Consider the following 15,777-nt stretch of genomic DNA (forward strand, 5'->3'; position numbering starts at 1 on the left):
AAAATAATCATATTTGACATATTAAGAAAATAAACACTTGATCTCCTCCCCTACCACGGTGACGTCAGAAGTCAGGTGCGCAAGTCTCTCTACGGTCAGCCCCGCCCAGGCCCACCCCTGGCCGCCCTGATCCCGCCCATCAGCCCCCCCCCGCCCTCGTTGCCATGGTGATCGCCGCTCTGGATCGGCGTCCCGGAATCTCCCGCGAGGCTTTGGTTGCTATGGTGATCGCGGCGCAGGAGGCTGGCGGGACTCTTTTGGCTGTGAGCCCCGCCCCCAGCGTCCGGGATTCGTCGGAAGCAGGCGGGTCCGGCGTGGTGCTCGTTGCCATGGTGATCGCGGCCTCCCGACCCTCCGGGACTAGGCAGCGCCGGGAGCTGTGTCAGCGGCCGCAGGTCAGTCAGACTCCCCTTGAGTGTCACCCTCGCCAGCCCGCGTGATACCCTCCCACCGCACGATCTGAACTCGGCCAGGGCCCCCGGGCCTCCTCATTTCCTGACCGCCCATCCCGGACCCCAAGAGCTGGTCTGGAGACGGAAGTTCCGATGCGGAGGGCTACAGGCCTCGGTCGAGGACACTCAGTTGGGAGGGCGCGGACAGGGAGGAGGAGACCCGGGCCGTGGATATCGGCGGGAGGGGCCCAGCGCCGGGTTGGGTGCTCCTGGGAAAGGGTTGTGGGCTGAATGCTACGGCTCGGCGCACCCAGAGCCTTCATCCCTTAGAGGCCAGGAGCGGGGGCCCCCTCCCCACTCTACCTCCTCTGCCAGGACTGTGGGTCCCTGCTCTGCCGCCGTCACTCAGAGCCCAGCGCTGAGCTCAGGGAGGGGCCACTCCTGGCGGGACTCCTTGCGGGAGACCCAGGTCTCCAGCTCTCCCAGGCCGGGCCGCAGGCCTGTCTCCCCTGCCCCCAGCACACACTGCCTGCAGACTGGGGAGATGGCCCCTGACGTTCCTAACAGAGAAGGAGGCTTGGACTGTTTTCAAAGCTACAGCCATGTTCAGCATCAACTCTGGGGAATCCCCAGGGACTCCCTAACCCTCTTTTCCCCCTGTTGGGGGCACAGGATTCCTGGAAGGATGAGGTCCTCCCTGACACCTTTGGGGCCCTCTGTGAGCCGGGACCGCGTCATCACCAGCTTCCCTAAGGTAGGGAGGCCTTAGGCCAGCCCTTGATGTGTGCACTGCTCCAGGGACAGCATGCCCGCACCCAACTTTCCCCACCTCGCTCACCGCCAGAAACAAGGCAGGTCGATCGGGGAGGTCAGTCCCTCGCTGACAGACCCCAGGGACGCAGCAGACTTCTTGAGAAGCTTGGCATTGACTTGCCCAAGTTGGGCCGGCAGATGAAAGGTGACCCTAGAAGGCAGTGTGGCGTGGAGGTAAAGGGCACAGACTTTGCAGTCAGACAGTGGTGTGAGCCCTGCGTGTCATTAAGCTGTGTGACCCTGGGCAAGTTACTCAACCTCTCAGACCTGCTGGTCCACGAGGACAGGTCTGCTCACGTTGGATGCCTGGTTCATGGTCAACGGGAGCGCCCTCGCCCAGGTTGTGGTTGCTGCTTTTCTCAGTATAGTTATTACATTATCAGGGCTTCCCAGGTGGTCCAGTAGTTAAGAATTCACTTTCCAATGCAGGGGACACAGGTTTGATCCCTGCTCCGGGAACTAAGATCCCACATGCCTTGGGGCAACTAAGCCCAGTGGAGCCACAATGATCCTGCCTGCCACTGAGACCCAACCCAGCCAAAGATCAATCAATATTTTAAAATTATTATTACATTATTGAACAGTACCTCCAGTTTCCTGAGATTAAATCGAAGGTTCTCACCCCTTACCCTTCTGCCTTCTGTCCCTACTGAAAACTCACAGCTATCTTAAAATCCATCCTTAATCACAGCAGGGGACACAAATCCATACAACCTGAAGTGGGTGGGAGGACCAGTGTCTCCCAGCCCTGCAGAGGCTCCACCTGCCCTCTGCTCGCCGCCGCTCAGGGCCAGGTCCTGCAGCAATTTGTAACACAGAAGGTCAGACACAACATGATGTCCTCGAGAGGGGGCCACTTAGCTGCTTCCTGACACAGGCGCAGGAGAAATGAGCACCTCTCTGGCTGATGCGTGATGATGAGGGCCAAAGTAAGTGCTTGAGCACCAGATTTGAGAAAAGGCAGGGAAGAGAAGAGACGCTCGTGTTTGCTTCTACATGCAGAGTACCTGGAAGCATGCTTGAGATCCTGCAGGTCACCGCCCTGTGTGCGGGAGAAATCCTCCCGTTTGAGTCTTGAAATCTGTGCTCAGGCCAGTGGGGGAAGGAGGGTAGACTGGGTGTTTGGGGTCTGCAGTGTCTGCCTCCCCCCCTCCTGCCTCCTCCCTTCCGAGCTCTCTTCAGCTCGCACAGAGAAAGCCTCGGTGCCTCTGACTGGTGGATGGTCCCCGCAGGACTTTTCCATCTCATCAGAGGCCCAGCAACTGCTTCCCTTGTCAGTAGTGACTGGGGATGAAGGGGTTGAAGAGCTCAAGGAAGGGAGGGGTGACTGGCACAGGTCTCATGGGATGAAGGACCTCAATTACAGTGTGACAGCAAGGCTGAGAGGTAGGGAGGGCTGCCTGCCTGAGGTCACACAGCTGTGCGTGGGGGAGCCCAGACTTTACCTGACCGTGGCTGACTCCTAGCTCTGACTGTCCCCCACCCTGGGAGGCAGCCTGGGGCACCCCTGTTCCCACAGAAGGTGAGATTCTCTGCCATCTGCTTGTGGCCAGGTTTATCCTGCACCCCAGGGGCCACAGCACTTCAGGCCTGAGCAGTGTGCAGTCAGGCGGGCCAGTCCTTCCTTCATCCCACATGTCCCGTCTCCCTGCGTGCAGGGCCCACCAGCCTTCTTTAGCACACTTCTTTAATCTGTATCCCAAGTGTGTGCTCAGTCGCTCAGTCGTGTCTAACTTTATGCGGCCCCATGGACTGTAGTCTGCCAGGCTCCTCCATCCATGTAATTTTCCAGGCAAGAATACTGGAGTGGGTTGCCATTTCCTATTCCAGAGGATCTTTCCGATCCAGGGATCAAACCTGCATCTCCTGCCTGGGCAGGTGTATTTTTTAGCACTGAGCCATCTAGGAAGCCCATATTATGCATTAACCTACTATATATCAACGGGATATAGAATTAATATTGCCTATCAGAAAGTTTTACCACTGTTTAAAAAAAAAAAACAAAAACCTGAAAGTGATTTTTCAGCTGTACGTTTTCTTGAAAAGAAGAAATTCCTAGCTTTTACTCAGGACAACATGAAAAGTACATTTGAAAAAGTTTTTCTCTTAGGAGGAATCTGGGATCCACTGCATCGTTCTTATTTTGTTCTTTCCCCCTCTTCTTTCTGTCCCCAACATTTCTACCATTTTCCTCTTCTTGGCCGGCACCAGGCTGTCTCCTTCCATTGGCTTATTACAATCACCGGCTGAACTACATTTTTTGTGTCGGGTTTTGGCTGCCTTTCTTGCTGCCACACTGCACGGCCAGATTCCTTATTGCTTTTGGATTAGTGGCGGGCCCCCTCTTCTGACCGCCGTGTCTTGGTCGCGCCGCACCCCCCCCCCACCTCGCTCCCCCCGCGACTTGATGCCGACACGGAGAGAAGCGGACAGAAAAGCAGCCAGCCTTCCGGAGAAGAGGGCCCACCCACCTCCGCGTGGCCGTGGCCCTGGGCTGAGCGCTTGCCTGAGCTGCTCGCTTGCCCCTGCAGCCCGCAGACCAAGAGGCTCTGTGAGAGTGCCCCCACCTCACAGGTGAGGACATGGGCTCCATGAAGCCCCGCATCCGCCCTCTGCAAAGCTCCTTCACTCTCCCCGCTGCCCTGGTGCGGCCACACGGGGCCGAGAGGGCAGGTGGGCCAGGGCAGAGAGCCGAGGGCCACGGGCCACGGAGGTGGCTGGGGACGCAGCGGAGCACAGCTGCGGAACGCGTCGAGACTCCGCCCACGCCCCGGCCACGCCCCACACACAGCCTCGGCCAATCGGACCGCAAAGTACGGCTGCCGTCTGCAGCGAGGCTCCGCTCACGTCCCGGCCACGCCCCACACGCAGCCTCGGCCAATCGGACCGCAAAGCACGGCCGCCGTCTGCAGCGAGGCTCCGCCCAGGCCCCGGTCACTCCTCACATTCAGCCTCGGCCAATCTGACCGCAAAACCGAATGGTCACGTTTGGGCTTCGCTTGGGGCTCAGCGGGTAAACAATCCGCCCGCAATGCGGGAGACCCGGCTTCGACTCCTGGGTCGGGAAGATCTCCTGGAGGAAGGGAATGGCTATTCTTGCCTGGAGAATTCCACGGACAGAGGCGCCTGGGGGACTCCACAGTCCATGGGGTTAGCAAAGGGTCCGAGACGACTGAGCGACTTTCACTTTGTTTCACTTTCCGTTTGTTTAATATGATTTTTTTTTCAGCCTATAGAACAAACGTGCATTCCCCGAGTGTCAGGGCGTCTTTGCTGAGCACCCAGTATGCATGTGCCAGGCCAGCTCTGCGCTGGCGGCTTTACAAACACGACCTCATTCACGCCCCCAAGTCTCGGAGGGTTTCCAGATGCAGAAATTGAAGTTCAGAGACGTGAGCCAACTGCCCAGGGTCACACAGCACCTGAGGGTCCGTGCTCCTGGGCCACTATTTGGTCTTGCCTTCTGAAAAACGTGGATGACCCAAGTGCTTTTAAGGATATGTTCCATGCACGAATATGCATATTTTTTAAAAAACGAAAACAGCATCAGAGATTCGTAGTAGAAAGTGTAGGAGGGTCTTGGTGCTAAAAGGGTCCTTACAGCCTACCCCTCGTCTCACCGGAGGGGACAGAGGTGTGACATGCCCACAGCAATGGCACAGCTCCCCTCCCCCGACAAGATCCAGCTCTCTGGGTCCCGGCCTGGGCTCCCTGGCATGTCAGAGCCCTGGAGCCTCGTGAGGTGCTGACAAGGACGGCGTGACGGAGGCTTGGAAGGGGACAGAGGGGACCCTGGGAAGTAAGCCACCAGCTCCTGCCCGGGAGCTCCGCGGGGGGACATGCCCGCCTGTCCATCTGTCTGTCTGCAGTGGTACACGCCCGCCGCCTGCCTGCAGCTCCGGGAGCACTTCCATGGGCAGGTCAGCGCCGCCTGCCAGCGCGGGAACACGGGGACCGTAGGGTGAGCGCTGTCTCCGCGGGGGAGGCGGGGGAGGGCCCAGCGCACGCCTGAGTGTGTGGAGGCAGACGCGGGCCTCGGACAGCAGACCGCATGGGTGCGACCCTGTCCAGCCCGGGGACCATCGGGCCGGTCATCCCGCCTCACCTGCTGCAGGAACATCTCTGCCCTTGGGGAGGCCAGTGCCTGAGGTCTGAGCGCAGCCATTTCCTCGGGCTTCAGCCTTAGTGTCGGGGCCCCGGGGCCACCTCTGAGTCCCCACCACGCCTGCCCCTCAGCCTCCCGTGGTGCACATTTCTGATTCTCACAACAGGGACATGGGCCCGGTGGGGTCAGGGGTAGGGAGGCCCCAGAACAAAGGCAGGCCCTCTGCCCCTCCCCTGGGCCAGCGAGGGGGGCACACGCCGCAGAGTGTCTCACGGGTGGCCTGTCCCCGTCTCGAGTGAGGACCGCAGGGGAGGAGGGGCCCGTGTGTGTGAGGATGCCCTCGTTACCACGCCTGTGAGACCACGCCATGCCCCTCAGGCTCAGACTCTCCAAGGTGGTGGTGGTCGGCGATCTCTACGTGGGCAAGACCTGCCTCATCCACAGGTGCGCAGCCGGCCACCCCCTCTCAGCACCGCTGTTGGGCCTGCCTGGGAGGCCCAGTCCCAGGTCACAGTGGAGACCACGTGGCCGCTGGGAGGGGATGCAGGAAATTGGGGAGATGGCAGGCGTGCAGAGAGCGCGGCCTCCCGGGAGCCTGGCGATGGTCAGGCGGCCCTCGGGGCCCCGTGCTCCACAACCCCACTGCCCTCCCTGCTGGCGGGCACGGGGCCTCTCCCCATCCTGACCCCAATTGTGGCCTCCACCTGTGGCAGCCTCTGCCCATGGAGCTCTCGCTGGCGGCTCCATCTGCCTGTGGCCTGTCCCCATGGCCCGTCTCTGTGGCCATCGCCACCTGGTCTCCCCGTGCGGGCGGACTTCCCGTGGCCTGCCGCCTCCACACGTGGCCTCTGACAGCTTCCTGGGTCCCACAGGTTCTGCAAGAATGTCTTCAACCATGACTACAAGGCCACCATTGGGGTGGACTTCGAGATCGAGCGCTTTGAGGTCGCTGGGACGCCCTTCAGCCTCCAGATGTAAGTCACTGGCGGCCGCCTGCGCGTCTCCCGATCGATGGTTGTGGGTGGGCTTCGTGGAGACACCAGGGAAGGCCCCAGCAAGGGAGCAGGAGGCCTTGGCCAGCTGTGTGAGGCTGGGTTCCCTGCTTCTACAGAACCAGGCCCCAGGCACACCCATACACCCTACCCCACGCGCCCTGTGTCCCTCTGTGATCCCGCGCACCAGGCCAGGCATGGCTTCTGGCAAGTAACTTCAGGCCTCTGAGCCGCTGTTCATGCCTGGAAAACGGGGCCAAAACTGGTCCCTGCCTGTGAGGCTCTAGCGGAGGTCATGTAGCCCCCAGGCCTTCCTGGGGCTGGACATCCCCACACCCCTGCCCTTGCTCACCTCCCCCTGCCTCTGTCTGTCTGTCTGTCTGTCTTCTCCCTGCCCCATGGGAGGCGCACCCTAGGAAGGGATCAAGAGGAGGTGGGGGCTGGCAACAGGCACTTCCCAATGCCCGTGCTGCTGGGAAGGGCTCTGGGTCTCCCACCGGGGGTCTGCACGAGCCTGCTGGCTGAGACCCCACGAGCATAGCTAAACCTGCCGCCTCTCGGTCTCCCTGCCTCTTTTGGCCACGGCACAGCTGGGACACAGCAGGGCAGGAGAAGTTCAAGTGCATCGCATCTGCCTACTACCGGGGTGCCCAGGGTGAGTGGCCAGCAGGGCCTCAACCACGTCCAGCTGGGGGATCCCCGTGAATTCCCCGCCGGGCTCGCTGTGAGAAGCCAGGTCCTCCGAGAGCCGCTGAGGAAGCACGGGGTGGGGGCGGTCCTGGCCTTCCAGCCGGGCCTAGGCGGGCCTCACCCGCCATACGCTCTAGGGGACCCTGGGGTGGCGCGTGCTCCCTGAAGGTCTCAGCCCCAGTTTCAGCTCAGAAAGATGCTCAGGGTGAGGAGTGTTTGGGCAGAGACCCCACAGAGAAGAGTGGAGTCGGCTCCAGAGCAGGGGCCGAGGCTTGGCCGGAGGGGAGAAGAGGAGGTGCCCGCACCCCCCACACACCGTGGAGGCCAGCGGGGCTCCTTGCCCACTGCCTCCATGCTGAGGGCACCCCAGCATGGACAGGCCTCCCGGGCAGCAGGCGGTGGCAGCATAGCCCCGTCCCGAGACCAGGAAGACGAGGGAGAGGGGTTCCCGTGGGAGGTGGGCCCGGGGTCGCAGGCGTCCCGTCCAGGCTCAGGCGATGAGGCACAGCTGCGTCCACGCAGTACTGCTGTCAGAAGTCGCGTTTTCACTGAGGCTGAGAAGAGCGAAACCAGGGAACCGTGCGTTGGAATAACAGCCCTGCCATGTCCACTGTGGCCTCTTCTCGGGGTCGGGGGCTGGGGGCGCACACTGCTGGAAGAAGCCCGGCAGGCAGCCGCCCGGCCTCGGTCACTACCACCACGGCCCGCGTCCTGCCCTTCTGAACGATCTCCGTGTGCGGCCACCCAGGGCACGTGGGAGCAGGCAGGGCAGTGACGGAGGAGCCGAGGGGCGGGGAGCTCATCACCAGGCGTCTCCCTGGCCCCGAGCCTGCCTCTCCGCAACAGGCCCCTGACGCTGCTTGTTGCCCATCGGCCGTTCGGCCCCAGGGGCCAATGGTGGGAGGTTGGTCCAAGAGCTTTCCCACCGTTGCTCCAGCTTAATCCCCTGGGCCACCCTGAGCCCCGGAGGTGGCCGTGGCCGGTCCCCACTGGGTCATGGCCGCAGAGGCGGCTTGACCTCTCTGCGGTCCAGGCTTCCCCCGCGTGCCCCGCACCTGTCAGAGGCAGAGAAAATCTGGGGCAGGGGGCTCACCTTGCCTCCCTGGACCCCACTGTGGCCGGGCTGCTGGGTCCCCATGGCACGGGTCCAGGGCTGCGTGCCCGAGGGGCCCCCTGGGACAGTGTGGGAGGGAGCCCCCTTGTCACGCCGTCTTTGCCTCCCCGTCACTCACCGGCTTCCCCTGGCTTCCCCCGTGTGCGCAGTGATCATCACGGCCTTTGACCTCACCGACGTGCAGACCCTGGAGCACGCCAGGCAAGTCCCGGCTCGGCAGCCCCCGTGGGCTCCCCAAACCTGGGCCACGAGCTGCCCATGGGCCAGCGACGGTGCGGCTGCCGTCCTATCCCTCAAGATACGCAGCCACCGCAGAAGGCAGGGCCGGCCAGCCCCTTGGCCAGCACAGAGCGGCCCGCGTTGACTGCAGGGCTCAGCTTGAGAGCCTTCCCAGTTTTGGGGGGAAGGGCCTGGCGTCCTCACCGCTTCTGGGCCCCAGGCAGGGGACACACCTGGGCAGAGATCTGGGTGAGAGCCAAGGGTCGTTGGCTGACGGGCCAGAGCCCCCCGCCCCTGACTTTGGGGCGTTCACAGCTGCGTCTGCAGCCCTGTGAGGGGAGCCGGCTGGTCACTCCTGTGGGTGGCGGCGCGGGACGGACCCAGGGTGCGGGACGCCACGGGGCTCCCTGACTCGCTGCCGCTCCTGCGTGCCCACCCTCAGGAGGCGCAGTCCACGTCCCCTCCTGGCACCTCCCCTCCCCCCGGCCCTGGGGGGCCCCGGGCTCCCTCGTCTGCTCAGCGTGGGGTGGGTCCATCCCAGCCTGTCGCCCGCCTTCCAGGCAGTGGCTGGAGGACGCGCTGAGGGAGAACGAGCCGGGCGCCTGCTTCCTGTTCCTCGTGGGGACCAAGAAGGACCTGCTGGTGAGCGGAGCCAGGCAGCCTGGGGGGACTCGGAGCAGAGGGTGACCCCCAGGGCCTAGGCGGCAGCTCTCGGGTCCCCGGTCCCCGTCCAGTAGGAGAGGGACGCTAGAGCTCAGACCTGCCCGGAACCACCGGGCTCACCTCCAGGCAGGTGCCCAGCCTGGGCGTCACCGCGGGAGGCCGGGGTGGGGGTGGTGGGGCGGGGCTGGATCAGCAGGGCCGCTTCCCCCAGTCAGGGGCCGCGTGTGAGCAGGCGGAGGCGGAGGCCGTGCGCCTGGCCAACGAGATGCAGGCTGAGTACTGGTCCGTGTCAGCCAAGACCGGTGAGTGGGCGCGGGGCTGCCGCGGAGGCGTGGCGATCAGGGGTGGGGGTCCCGGCCGGTGGATGGGCGGAGTGGCACACCCGTGTTCTCCAGTGAGACCACTACTCCTGCTAGTGGGGGCAGGTCCCTGCGGGGTCCCGGCCCAGCATCTCAGGGAGGCAGGGGCAGCCTTACCTGGAACCACAGCGTTGTCCCGCCCCTACCCGATGCTTGTGGGAGGCCCCGCTCGAAGGCGTAGCACGCACTGTCTCAACCAATTGCAGCTGAGTGCCTGCAGGCCCGGCGCTGCCGAGGGACAGATGATTGGGCCACGCCCCCACCCCCCACCCCCAGCTCTCACCCACACCCCTCCCGGTTTCTGCCCGGGCCTCGCTGGTTCCCCGGAAGGAGCTGATCCCACCCACGGCACCGCTTACCGCAGCCTTCAACATCTCTGAGCCTCAGCATCCTCACCCTGGAAGTGGGGTGATGCCATCAGTCTTGTGTTTTTAATGCAAAACACGCTTTTTATGATAAAAGACATAGGATGCACTGAGGAAAAACGAGTGAACGCACAGAAGCAAAGAACAGACTTTGCAAACAGGTTGTTGGGATGGAATGAAACAACTCGAAATGCCTGGCGCACCGCAGGTGCCAAGGCTGTGGGGACTCAGGGATTATACCTCGGAGTCCTTACCCCAGGAGAGGGGCCACTGTGGACGCTGCCCGGGGTGCAGGTGGAAGCACCACCTCCTCCGGCCCGGCACAAAGTGGTGGCCGTGCCCAGTTCTCTCTGCCCCTTCCTGAGGGCACCCCCAAGCCTGTGAGAACCCACCCTCTTATTGGAGTAACAGCCCATTCCCAGAGAGCTCCTTGTGGAGCAAGCAGGACCGCCTTGTGCGGTTGTATAGGTTGTTAACTGCACAAATGCAGTGTGTGTGTCGGGGGCTGCACCTGGCCCTCTGCTCCAGTGGGTGGCCTTGTCCTCCTGGAGGAGGAGGCACAAAAGGCTCCACGTGGGGGCCAGGGCTCTAATCCTCGTGGCTGCCCGCTGGGCAGATGCAAGACGGTGACAAGACAGCAGGCCCACCTGTGATCTCCGCACAGCCCAGCACCTGGCCTGCAGGCGCTCAGCTGCGATTGATTGAAACAGTGCATGCTAAGTCGCTTCAGGCGTGGCTGACGCTTTGCGACCCCCTGGACTGCAGCCCGCCAGGCTCCTCTGTCCATGGGATTCTCCAGACAAGAATACTAGAGTATGTTGCCATGCCCCTCCTCCAGGGGATCTTCCCGACCCAGGGATTGAACCTGTGGCTCAAGTCTCTGCACTGGCAGGCGTGTCCTTTACTACTAGCGCCACGTGGAAACCAAGGCTCAGAGGTTGTCAGGAGTAGCCAGGGCTAATGGCCGGGCCGGGAGTCTGTCCCCTGCCCAGAGAGGGGAGCGTCCTGCCTCCTGCCCCGCCGACTCCCCTGCCCCCGACAGGGCGCCTGCAGGCGGGGGTCATGACTGTCCGTGCCCGCAGGGGAGAATGTGAAGGCGTTTTTCAGCCGTGTGGCCGCCCTGGCCTTCGAGCGCTCAGTACTGCAGGACTTGGAGCGGAGGAGCAGCGCCCCGCTGCAGGTCGGCGGCGGGGACCTCATCCGTACGTGCAGGGCCCCAGGCCGGGGAGGGGCTCACGCCCGACATCTGCATCCACCACCCTCTGCCGGGACTCGACTGTCCGCCCAGCTTGTCCGGGCCCCTCTCCCATCCTGCTGACCTCCGGCTGCAGTGCCCCCCCCCCACCAACCAGCCACCTGCCGGCCAGCTCAGACACCCTCCCCCGTGAGCTCAGGTGCCCGCTGGATGCCAGGTGACTTCTCCCCTTGCTGCAGGGATGGAGGGACGTCCACCCGAGACCCCGGACAGCAGGAGGCCCTCCAGCCCGAGTTGCTGTTAGCCAGGCCTGCGGCAGAGGCCTCCCCGCCCTCCACGAGGCATGCCGGTGGTGTGTCTGCGACATGGAGGGGGATGCGGGGCGCCCACCACGCTGAGCCCCAGGGACCCCCCTCCCCCAGCTGCCTCCTCTCCGTAGCGAGGCGGGAGCCAGGGGAGGCCCCCACTGCCGCCCGGGACCCCCGGCTGGAAGGCCAGTCACCCCTACAGTGTTGCCCGTCAGCCCCGGCCGCAGAGGCTCAGGACCGCAGGCACAGCCGGGGTCCCAGACCCCGGGCACAGTCGGGGCTCCCCGGGCCCCTCCCCAGCCTTCTGGTCGGCCCCGGAGTCGCCCTCATCTCAGGGGCCCCGGCGAGTGGGACTTTCTCTCCTGGCCCCGACTCTTCTGTCAGCAGGGCTGGGCCTTGGAGCCCCGGCCCTGCGGTCCACTGTCCCTCCGCCACGGACTTGCGGGTCCCCTCTCTGGCCGCCGAGGGGCCCCCTCTGGCTCCGCTGTGACCCTTGGCCTCCTGCGCCCCGGGTCAGGAGCCGAGATGGGCAGGATGGGCCACATACACTCCTGGCCCGGCTGTGCCCCGCCCCCACCCTGTGACTCGCCGCGGCATCCGCTGCTCATGGCACTGCCCCCCCCCCACACACACTGGCAGCTGTCACCCAGACTCTGCTGGGCTGGTGCCCACCCCCGCCCACCCCCGGGCCCTCTCTCCCACTTGCCTGGGGACGAGACGGTGCCGCGTGCAGGTCCCCGAGGACCCTGGTGATGGCTGCAGGTGTCGGCAGCACAGCGGAGGCACTCCAGCCCCTGCAGGCAGGCTCCCCATCTCCATGGCCCTCCTGATCTCCAGAACAGGCGGGCGCCCCCGGCCTCCCCTCCCCAGCTCCCGCCCAGAGTGCCCGGCCCGCTCCAGGCCCTGGTGGGGCTCCTCCACAGGGCCTACTGAGCCCCCCACCTCACGGCCACAAGCAGGTGGCACGTGTGGCCACCGTCCTCGTGGACTGTGAGCGTTTCCTGGGCAGCCAATGGTCAGCGGCCCGGGGACACTGCGTCTCCTGTCCGCTCAGCCTTCTCCATGTCTTCAGCTCTCCTTTTAGTAGATGGAGGGTCCTCCTTTGCATAAAGCACTCGGCAGGAACCGCAAATGTGCCATTGTGAGATGTGGCAGTACAGGGCTCAGCCTCCAGGGAGGCGCCCCTGAGGCCCGACGTAAGCAGCGCAGGCCTCCTGCTCCTCGTCTGCTGTGAAACCAGCGCGCCCTCTCCCCGGCCCACCCACCAGGTGGCCTTCTTCCTCCCAGGCTGGGCGAGCCTGTGTCCCTTCAGGGCTGCAGATTTGACTTCCTGCAGCGGGGCCAGAGTCTGTTCATGCCGCCTGGCCCTGGGACAGTCGGCTTTTCGCTTCTTTTCACTGAGGTGTCGGTCCTCACAGCGGCAGCTTTCCACACTCGGGATTCCCCGCTCGGGATTCCCCGCAGGGACCTTGCTGGGCCTCCTGCGGGCTGGCCCACCAGACCCAACCTTGGGGTTGTGCCAGGCCCGGGTTTGGGGCACACGAGAGACAGCGTCAGGATGGGTGAGTCTGCTCAGGTGGGCTGGCACCCTCCCGGCTCCCTCCCCTGCCTCTGGGGACCATGTCCGTCTGTCACTGGCCCCTGAGCCGGGACCACCGTCTCGTGTGCGCCCAGCCCTCTAAGCGGCCCGCTGGGAAACTCCCTTCCTGTGGCCCCCGTGTGCGTGCGAGCACTTCAGAGGCATCTCGAGGAAACGGGCCTCGGATGCCTCCAGAGCCCCCTTCAGCCTGGTGATGGGACACGGGCCCCTCCTGAAGAATTGCACGCTCCTGAGGGCCTTGGCCACGTGAGCTGGACGCCTGAGTTCGCCTGAGATGGAGGTAAGGGGATGTGGTGATGGGCGGGGGGCCCGCTCTACTCACAGCTACACAGATAGAACCTGAGCGGGGCTGGGGGCGTGGTGTGGGGGAACAGGCCTTCCTGGCCTGTGAGCTGCAGAGGGTGCTCGGGACCCAGGAGGCCTGGGGCAGAGACACGAGCGGGTGTGGGGCGCGGGAGCTTTCAGAAGCAGCCGCAGCTCAGAGAGGACTCATCCTCTGAGCCTTCTGTTTTCCCGGAGACGGGGCAGGGGAGCTGGGGGCCCCGAGATGACACGTCACCTGCCCAGCAGCCCCACGCTCCTCTGACATCTGCCGCGGCCTCCCCATCACTCCCCGGGCGTCAGGCCGATGGGGAGTAGCGTGTGGTCCCGCGGCCTCCTTCCAGGGCTCTACCCCCTCATCCAGACACTCCCTCTCCGGCATTCCGGGACCCCCCGGCCACCTGTCTGAGCCTGCACCCCCAGGAGGGAGCAAGGCGGGGCCTCCCGTCCACAGGCCGCTGTTCACAGGCCCCTCCCGCCACCCCCTGGTCCCCAGCAGAAGGGTGGCACCTCTCCACCCGCGCCTGAGGGTGCCCTGGGTCTCTGACCACAGGAAGCCATCGCCCGTACCGTGTTGCCGGCCGGGCCTCAGGAACCAGCCCGTCTTGTCCGGGCCCCTGCACTCTCTGTGAGGCTGGAAATGCAGCTGAGGCGCTCAGAGGGATCTGCACTCCCACCCCCACTGCAGGGCCTCATCAATAATTGATTCTGCAGAAGGCAGGGGAGTTCCAGCCAAGAGGGAAGGAAGGGTCCACGGCTCACTCAGGCGGAGCCCGGGGCCAGCGAAACCCTTCAGAGACCCCCCCCTCCCCACTGTGGGCCAGGGCTGGGGGCCTGCAGGAGGCGCCCCGCCAGGCGCCCCCCAGCACAGCACCACGGGCAGGGCTACAGGACGGTTGTATCGATCGCCCCCGCTTTCCAATCTTGCCTGCAGCTCCCTGGGGCTGAAAGATGATGGATGACAGCTGGGGGGTCATGTGGCCACATCCCCGCCTGAAGGGAGCCCTCCTCTGGCCCCCAAAGCTGGGGGGATGCGGGCGCGCACAGAGCAGAGAAGCAGCAAAACACAGCCCCTCACTGCTGTGTGAGGCCATCAGCAGTCACTCCCCACGCCGCCCAGCCCCCGTCCCCAGGCGGCCACCAGCCTACTTTCTGTTTCCATAGATTTGGTCTGTTCTGGACATTTCACGTAAACGGAGTCATACAATATGTGGTCTGTTTTGCCTGGTTTCTTTCACTTGACATAATGCTTTCAAGGTTCGTGGATATTCAGCATGCACTGGTACTGCATTTTCTTTGATGGTCAAATAATATTCCAGCGTCATATTCCCTTGACTGATGGGATGGTTTCCATCATCGGGGTCTGAGGCATCGGAAGTTCTGCGTTCTGTCCAGCAGAGGGGGCTGTTGGGTCCCAGTGGTTCATTGTTGCAAAGGGACCAGGTAGCCTTTGGGGGGAGACAGCAATGGCAACCCACTCCAGTACTCTTGCCTGGAAAATCCCAGGGACGGCGGAGCCTGGTGGGCTGCCGTCTAAGGGGTCGCACAGAGTCGGACACGACTGAAGCAACTTAGCAGCAGCAGCCTTTGGGGAGGGGCCTGTCCGAACCTGATCCTGGGTTCAAGAACCCCTAGGGCTGCTATTGAGGGTACATGAGGGTGTGCACGTGTGTTTGTGTGTGTGTGTGAGAGAGAGAAAGAGATTTTGAAATGAATTATAGAGCCTCATCCCGGAAAATGATGGAAGTGGAAAGGGGGAAATACCACCGACAATCCCACTTTCCTGTCCCATTTTAGTTTTTAGATGGAAAAAAAAAATCTGTCGGGAGTGATGGAAATGTTTGTTTGTTTTTTTTTTTTTGGAAATGTTTGTTAACTGATGGTGGTGATGGTTTTCATGAGTGAAACCCCAGTTCTGACCTCCTGCAGGCCACGTCAGCCTGGCCCCTAACCCAGCTGTTCCTCAAACACACCCGGACCTCTGAACTCTCCCCGACTTTGCCTGTCCGTCCCCATCTCCAGGACCAGCTCAGGCGTCACCCCCGTCGGCCAGCCTTCCCCAGACCTCTGCGTCCTCTTGGATGTCCACTCACACAGCCCATGTACCTCTGCCGCGGCCTGGCTCTGCCCGCCTCACCCCGTCCTCCCTCCTGCATGCTCACCACCGCCTCTTCCCCGCGGGGGCAGGACTGACTGAGCACCTATTATGTCGTAAGCACTGAGGGTTCACTGGGGAACAAGACAGACAGATCTCTGTCCTCGGAAGTTTAGATCTAGTTGGGAACAGACACGGGGTGGGGATCGCAGAGCGTTAACGGATATGGATCCCACGTTCCTCCTCCGCCCTCCCTTCCTCTGGAGGGAGAGATGATAAGAAAGCTCATCGGGGAAGGAGCAGAGACCCAGGGTGGGGGTGCTTCCAGGGAAGACTCCAGGGAGGGGAGGAATGTCCTTGGTGCCAGAAGAAGCTGTCCCACGGGGAGATAGCCACTATCTTGCAGTGTCCTTGTGCCCAGCAAGCCACTTGCTCTGCCAAGAGAACAGGGCGTACAAACCCAAATCGAACAGTGTCAGTTTCCAGTGCACACAAATTTAAGGTGGGGCCAAGTTGGGGGCCTGCAAACCAGAGAGGAATACCTCA

The 15,777-nt window shown here is 63.2% G+C and overlaps 1 protein-coding gene across 9 annotated transcripts; it reads left to right on the forward strand.

Annotated features, from left to right (window-relative positions):
* The first annotated feature begins 180 nt into the window (after nt 1-180).
* RAB36 (RAB36, member RAS oncogene family) lies at nt 181-14,345 on the forward strand. Of its 9 annotated transcripts, none has more exons than XM_043434408.1 (12): nt 181-395; nt 5,075-5,166; nt 5,689-5,754; nt 6,183-6,284; nt 6,893-6,957; nt 8,256-8,307; nt 8,886-8,967; nt 9,200-9,290; nt 10,795-10,914; nt 11,147-12,777; nt 12,890-13,095; nt 13,690-14,345. In XM_043434408.1, exons 1-10 carry the CDS (start codon nt 222-224, stop codon nt 11,209-11,211), a joined length of 909 nt encoding a protein of 302 aa, XP_043290343.1. In that variant the 5' UTR covers nt 181-221; the 3' UTR covers nt 11,212-12,777; nt 12,890-13,095; nt 13,690-14,345. The 9 variants fall into 9 exon arrangements, with proteins under 9 accessions (XP_043290343.1, XP_043290327.1, XP_043290335.1 ...); XM_043434425.1 differs by adding an exon at nt 1,065-1,146 and having other exon boundaries at nt 264-395; nt 11,147-13,095; XM_043434430.1 differs by adding an exon at nt 1,026-1,146 and having other exon boundaries at nt 324-395; nt 11,147-13,095.
* The last annotated feature ends 1,432 nt before the right edge of the window (nt 14,346-15,777 follow it).

The sequence above is a fragment of the Cervus canadensis genome, chromosome 1 (genome assembly GCF_019320065.1).
Source record: "Cervus canadensis isolate Bull #8, Minnesota chromosome 1, ASM1932006v1, whole genome shotgun sequence".
NCBI classification, from domain to species: Eukaryota; Metazoa; Chordata; class Mammalia; order Artiodactyla; family Cervidae; genus Cervus; species Cervus canadensis.

Excerpts from the sequence above, each read along its gene's own strand:
- RAB36 (XM_043434392.1), top strand. The coding sequence starts at position 222 with ATGGTGATCGCGGCGCAGGAGGCTGGCGGGACTCTTTTGGCTGTGAGC. Across the intron at positions 396-5,074 it reads AGCTGTGTCAGCGGCCGCAG|TGGTACACGCCCGCCGCCTG; the intron begins GTCAGTCAGACT and ends GTCTGTCTGCAG. Across the intron at positions 9,291-10,794 it reads GTCCGTGTCAGCCAAGACCG|GGGAGAATGTGAAGGCGTTT; the intron begins GTGAGTGGGCGC and ends CCGTGCCCGCAG.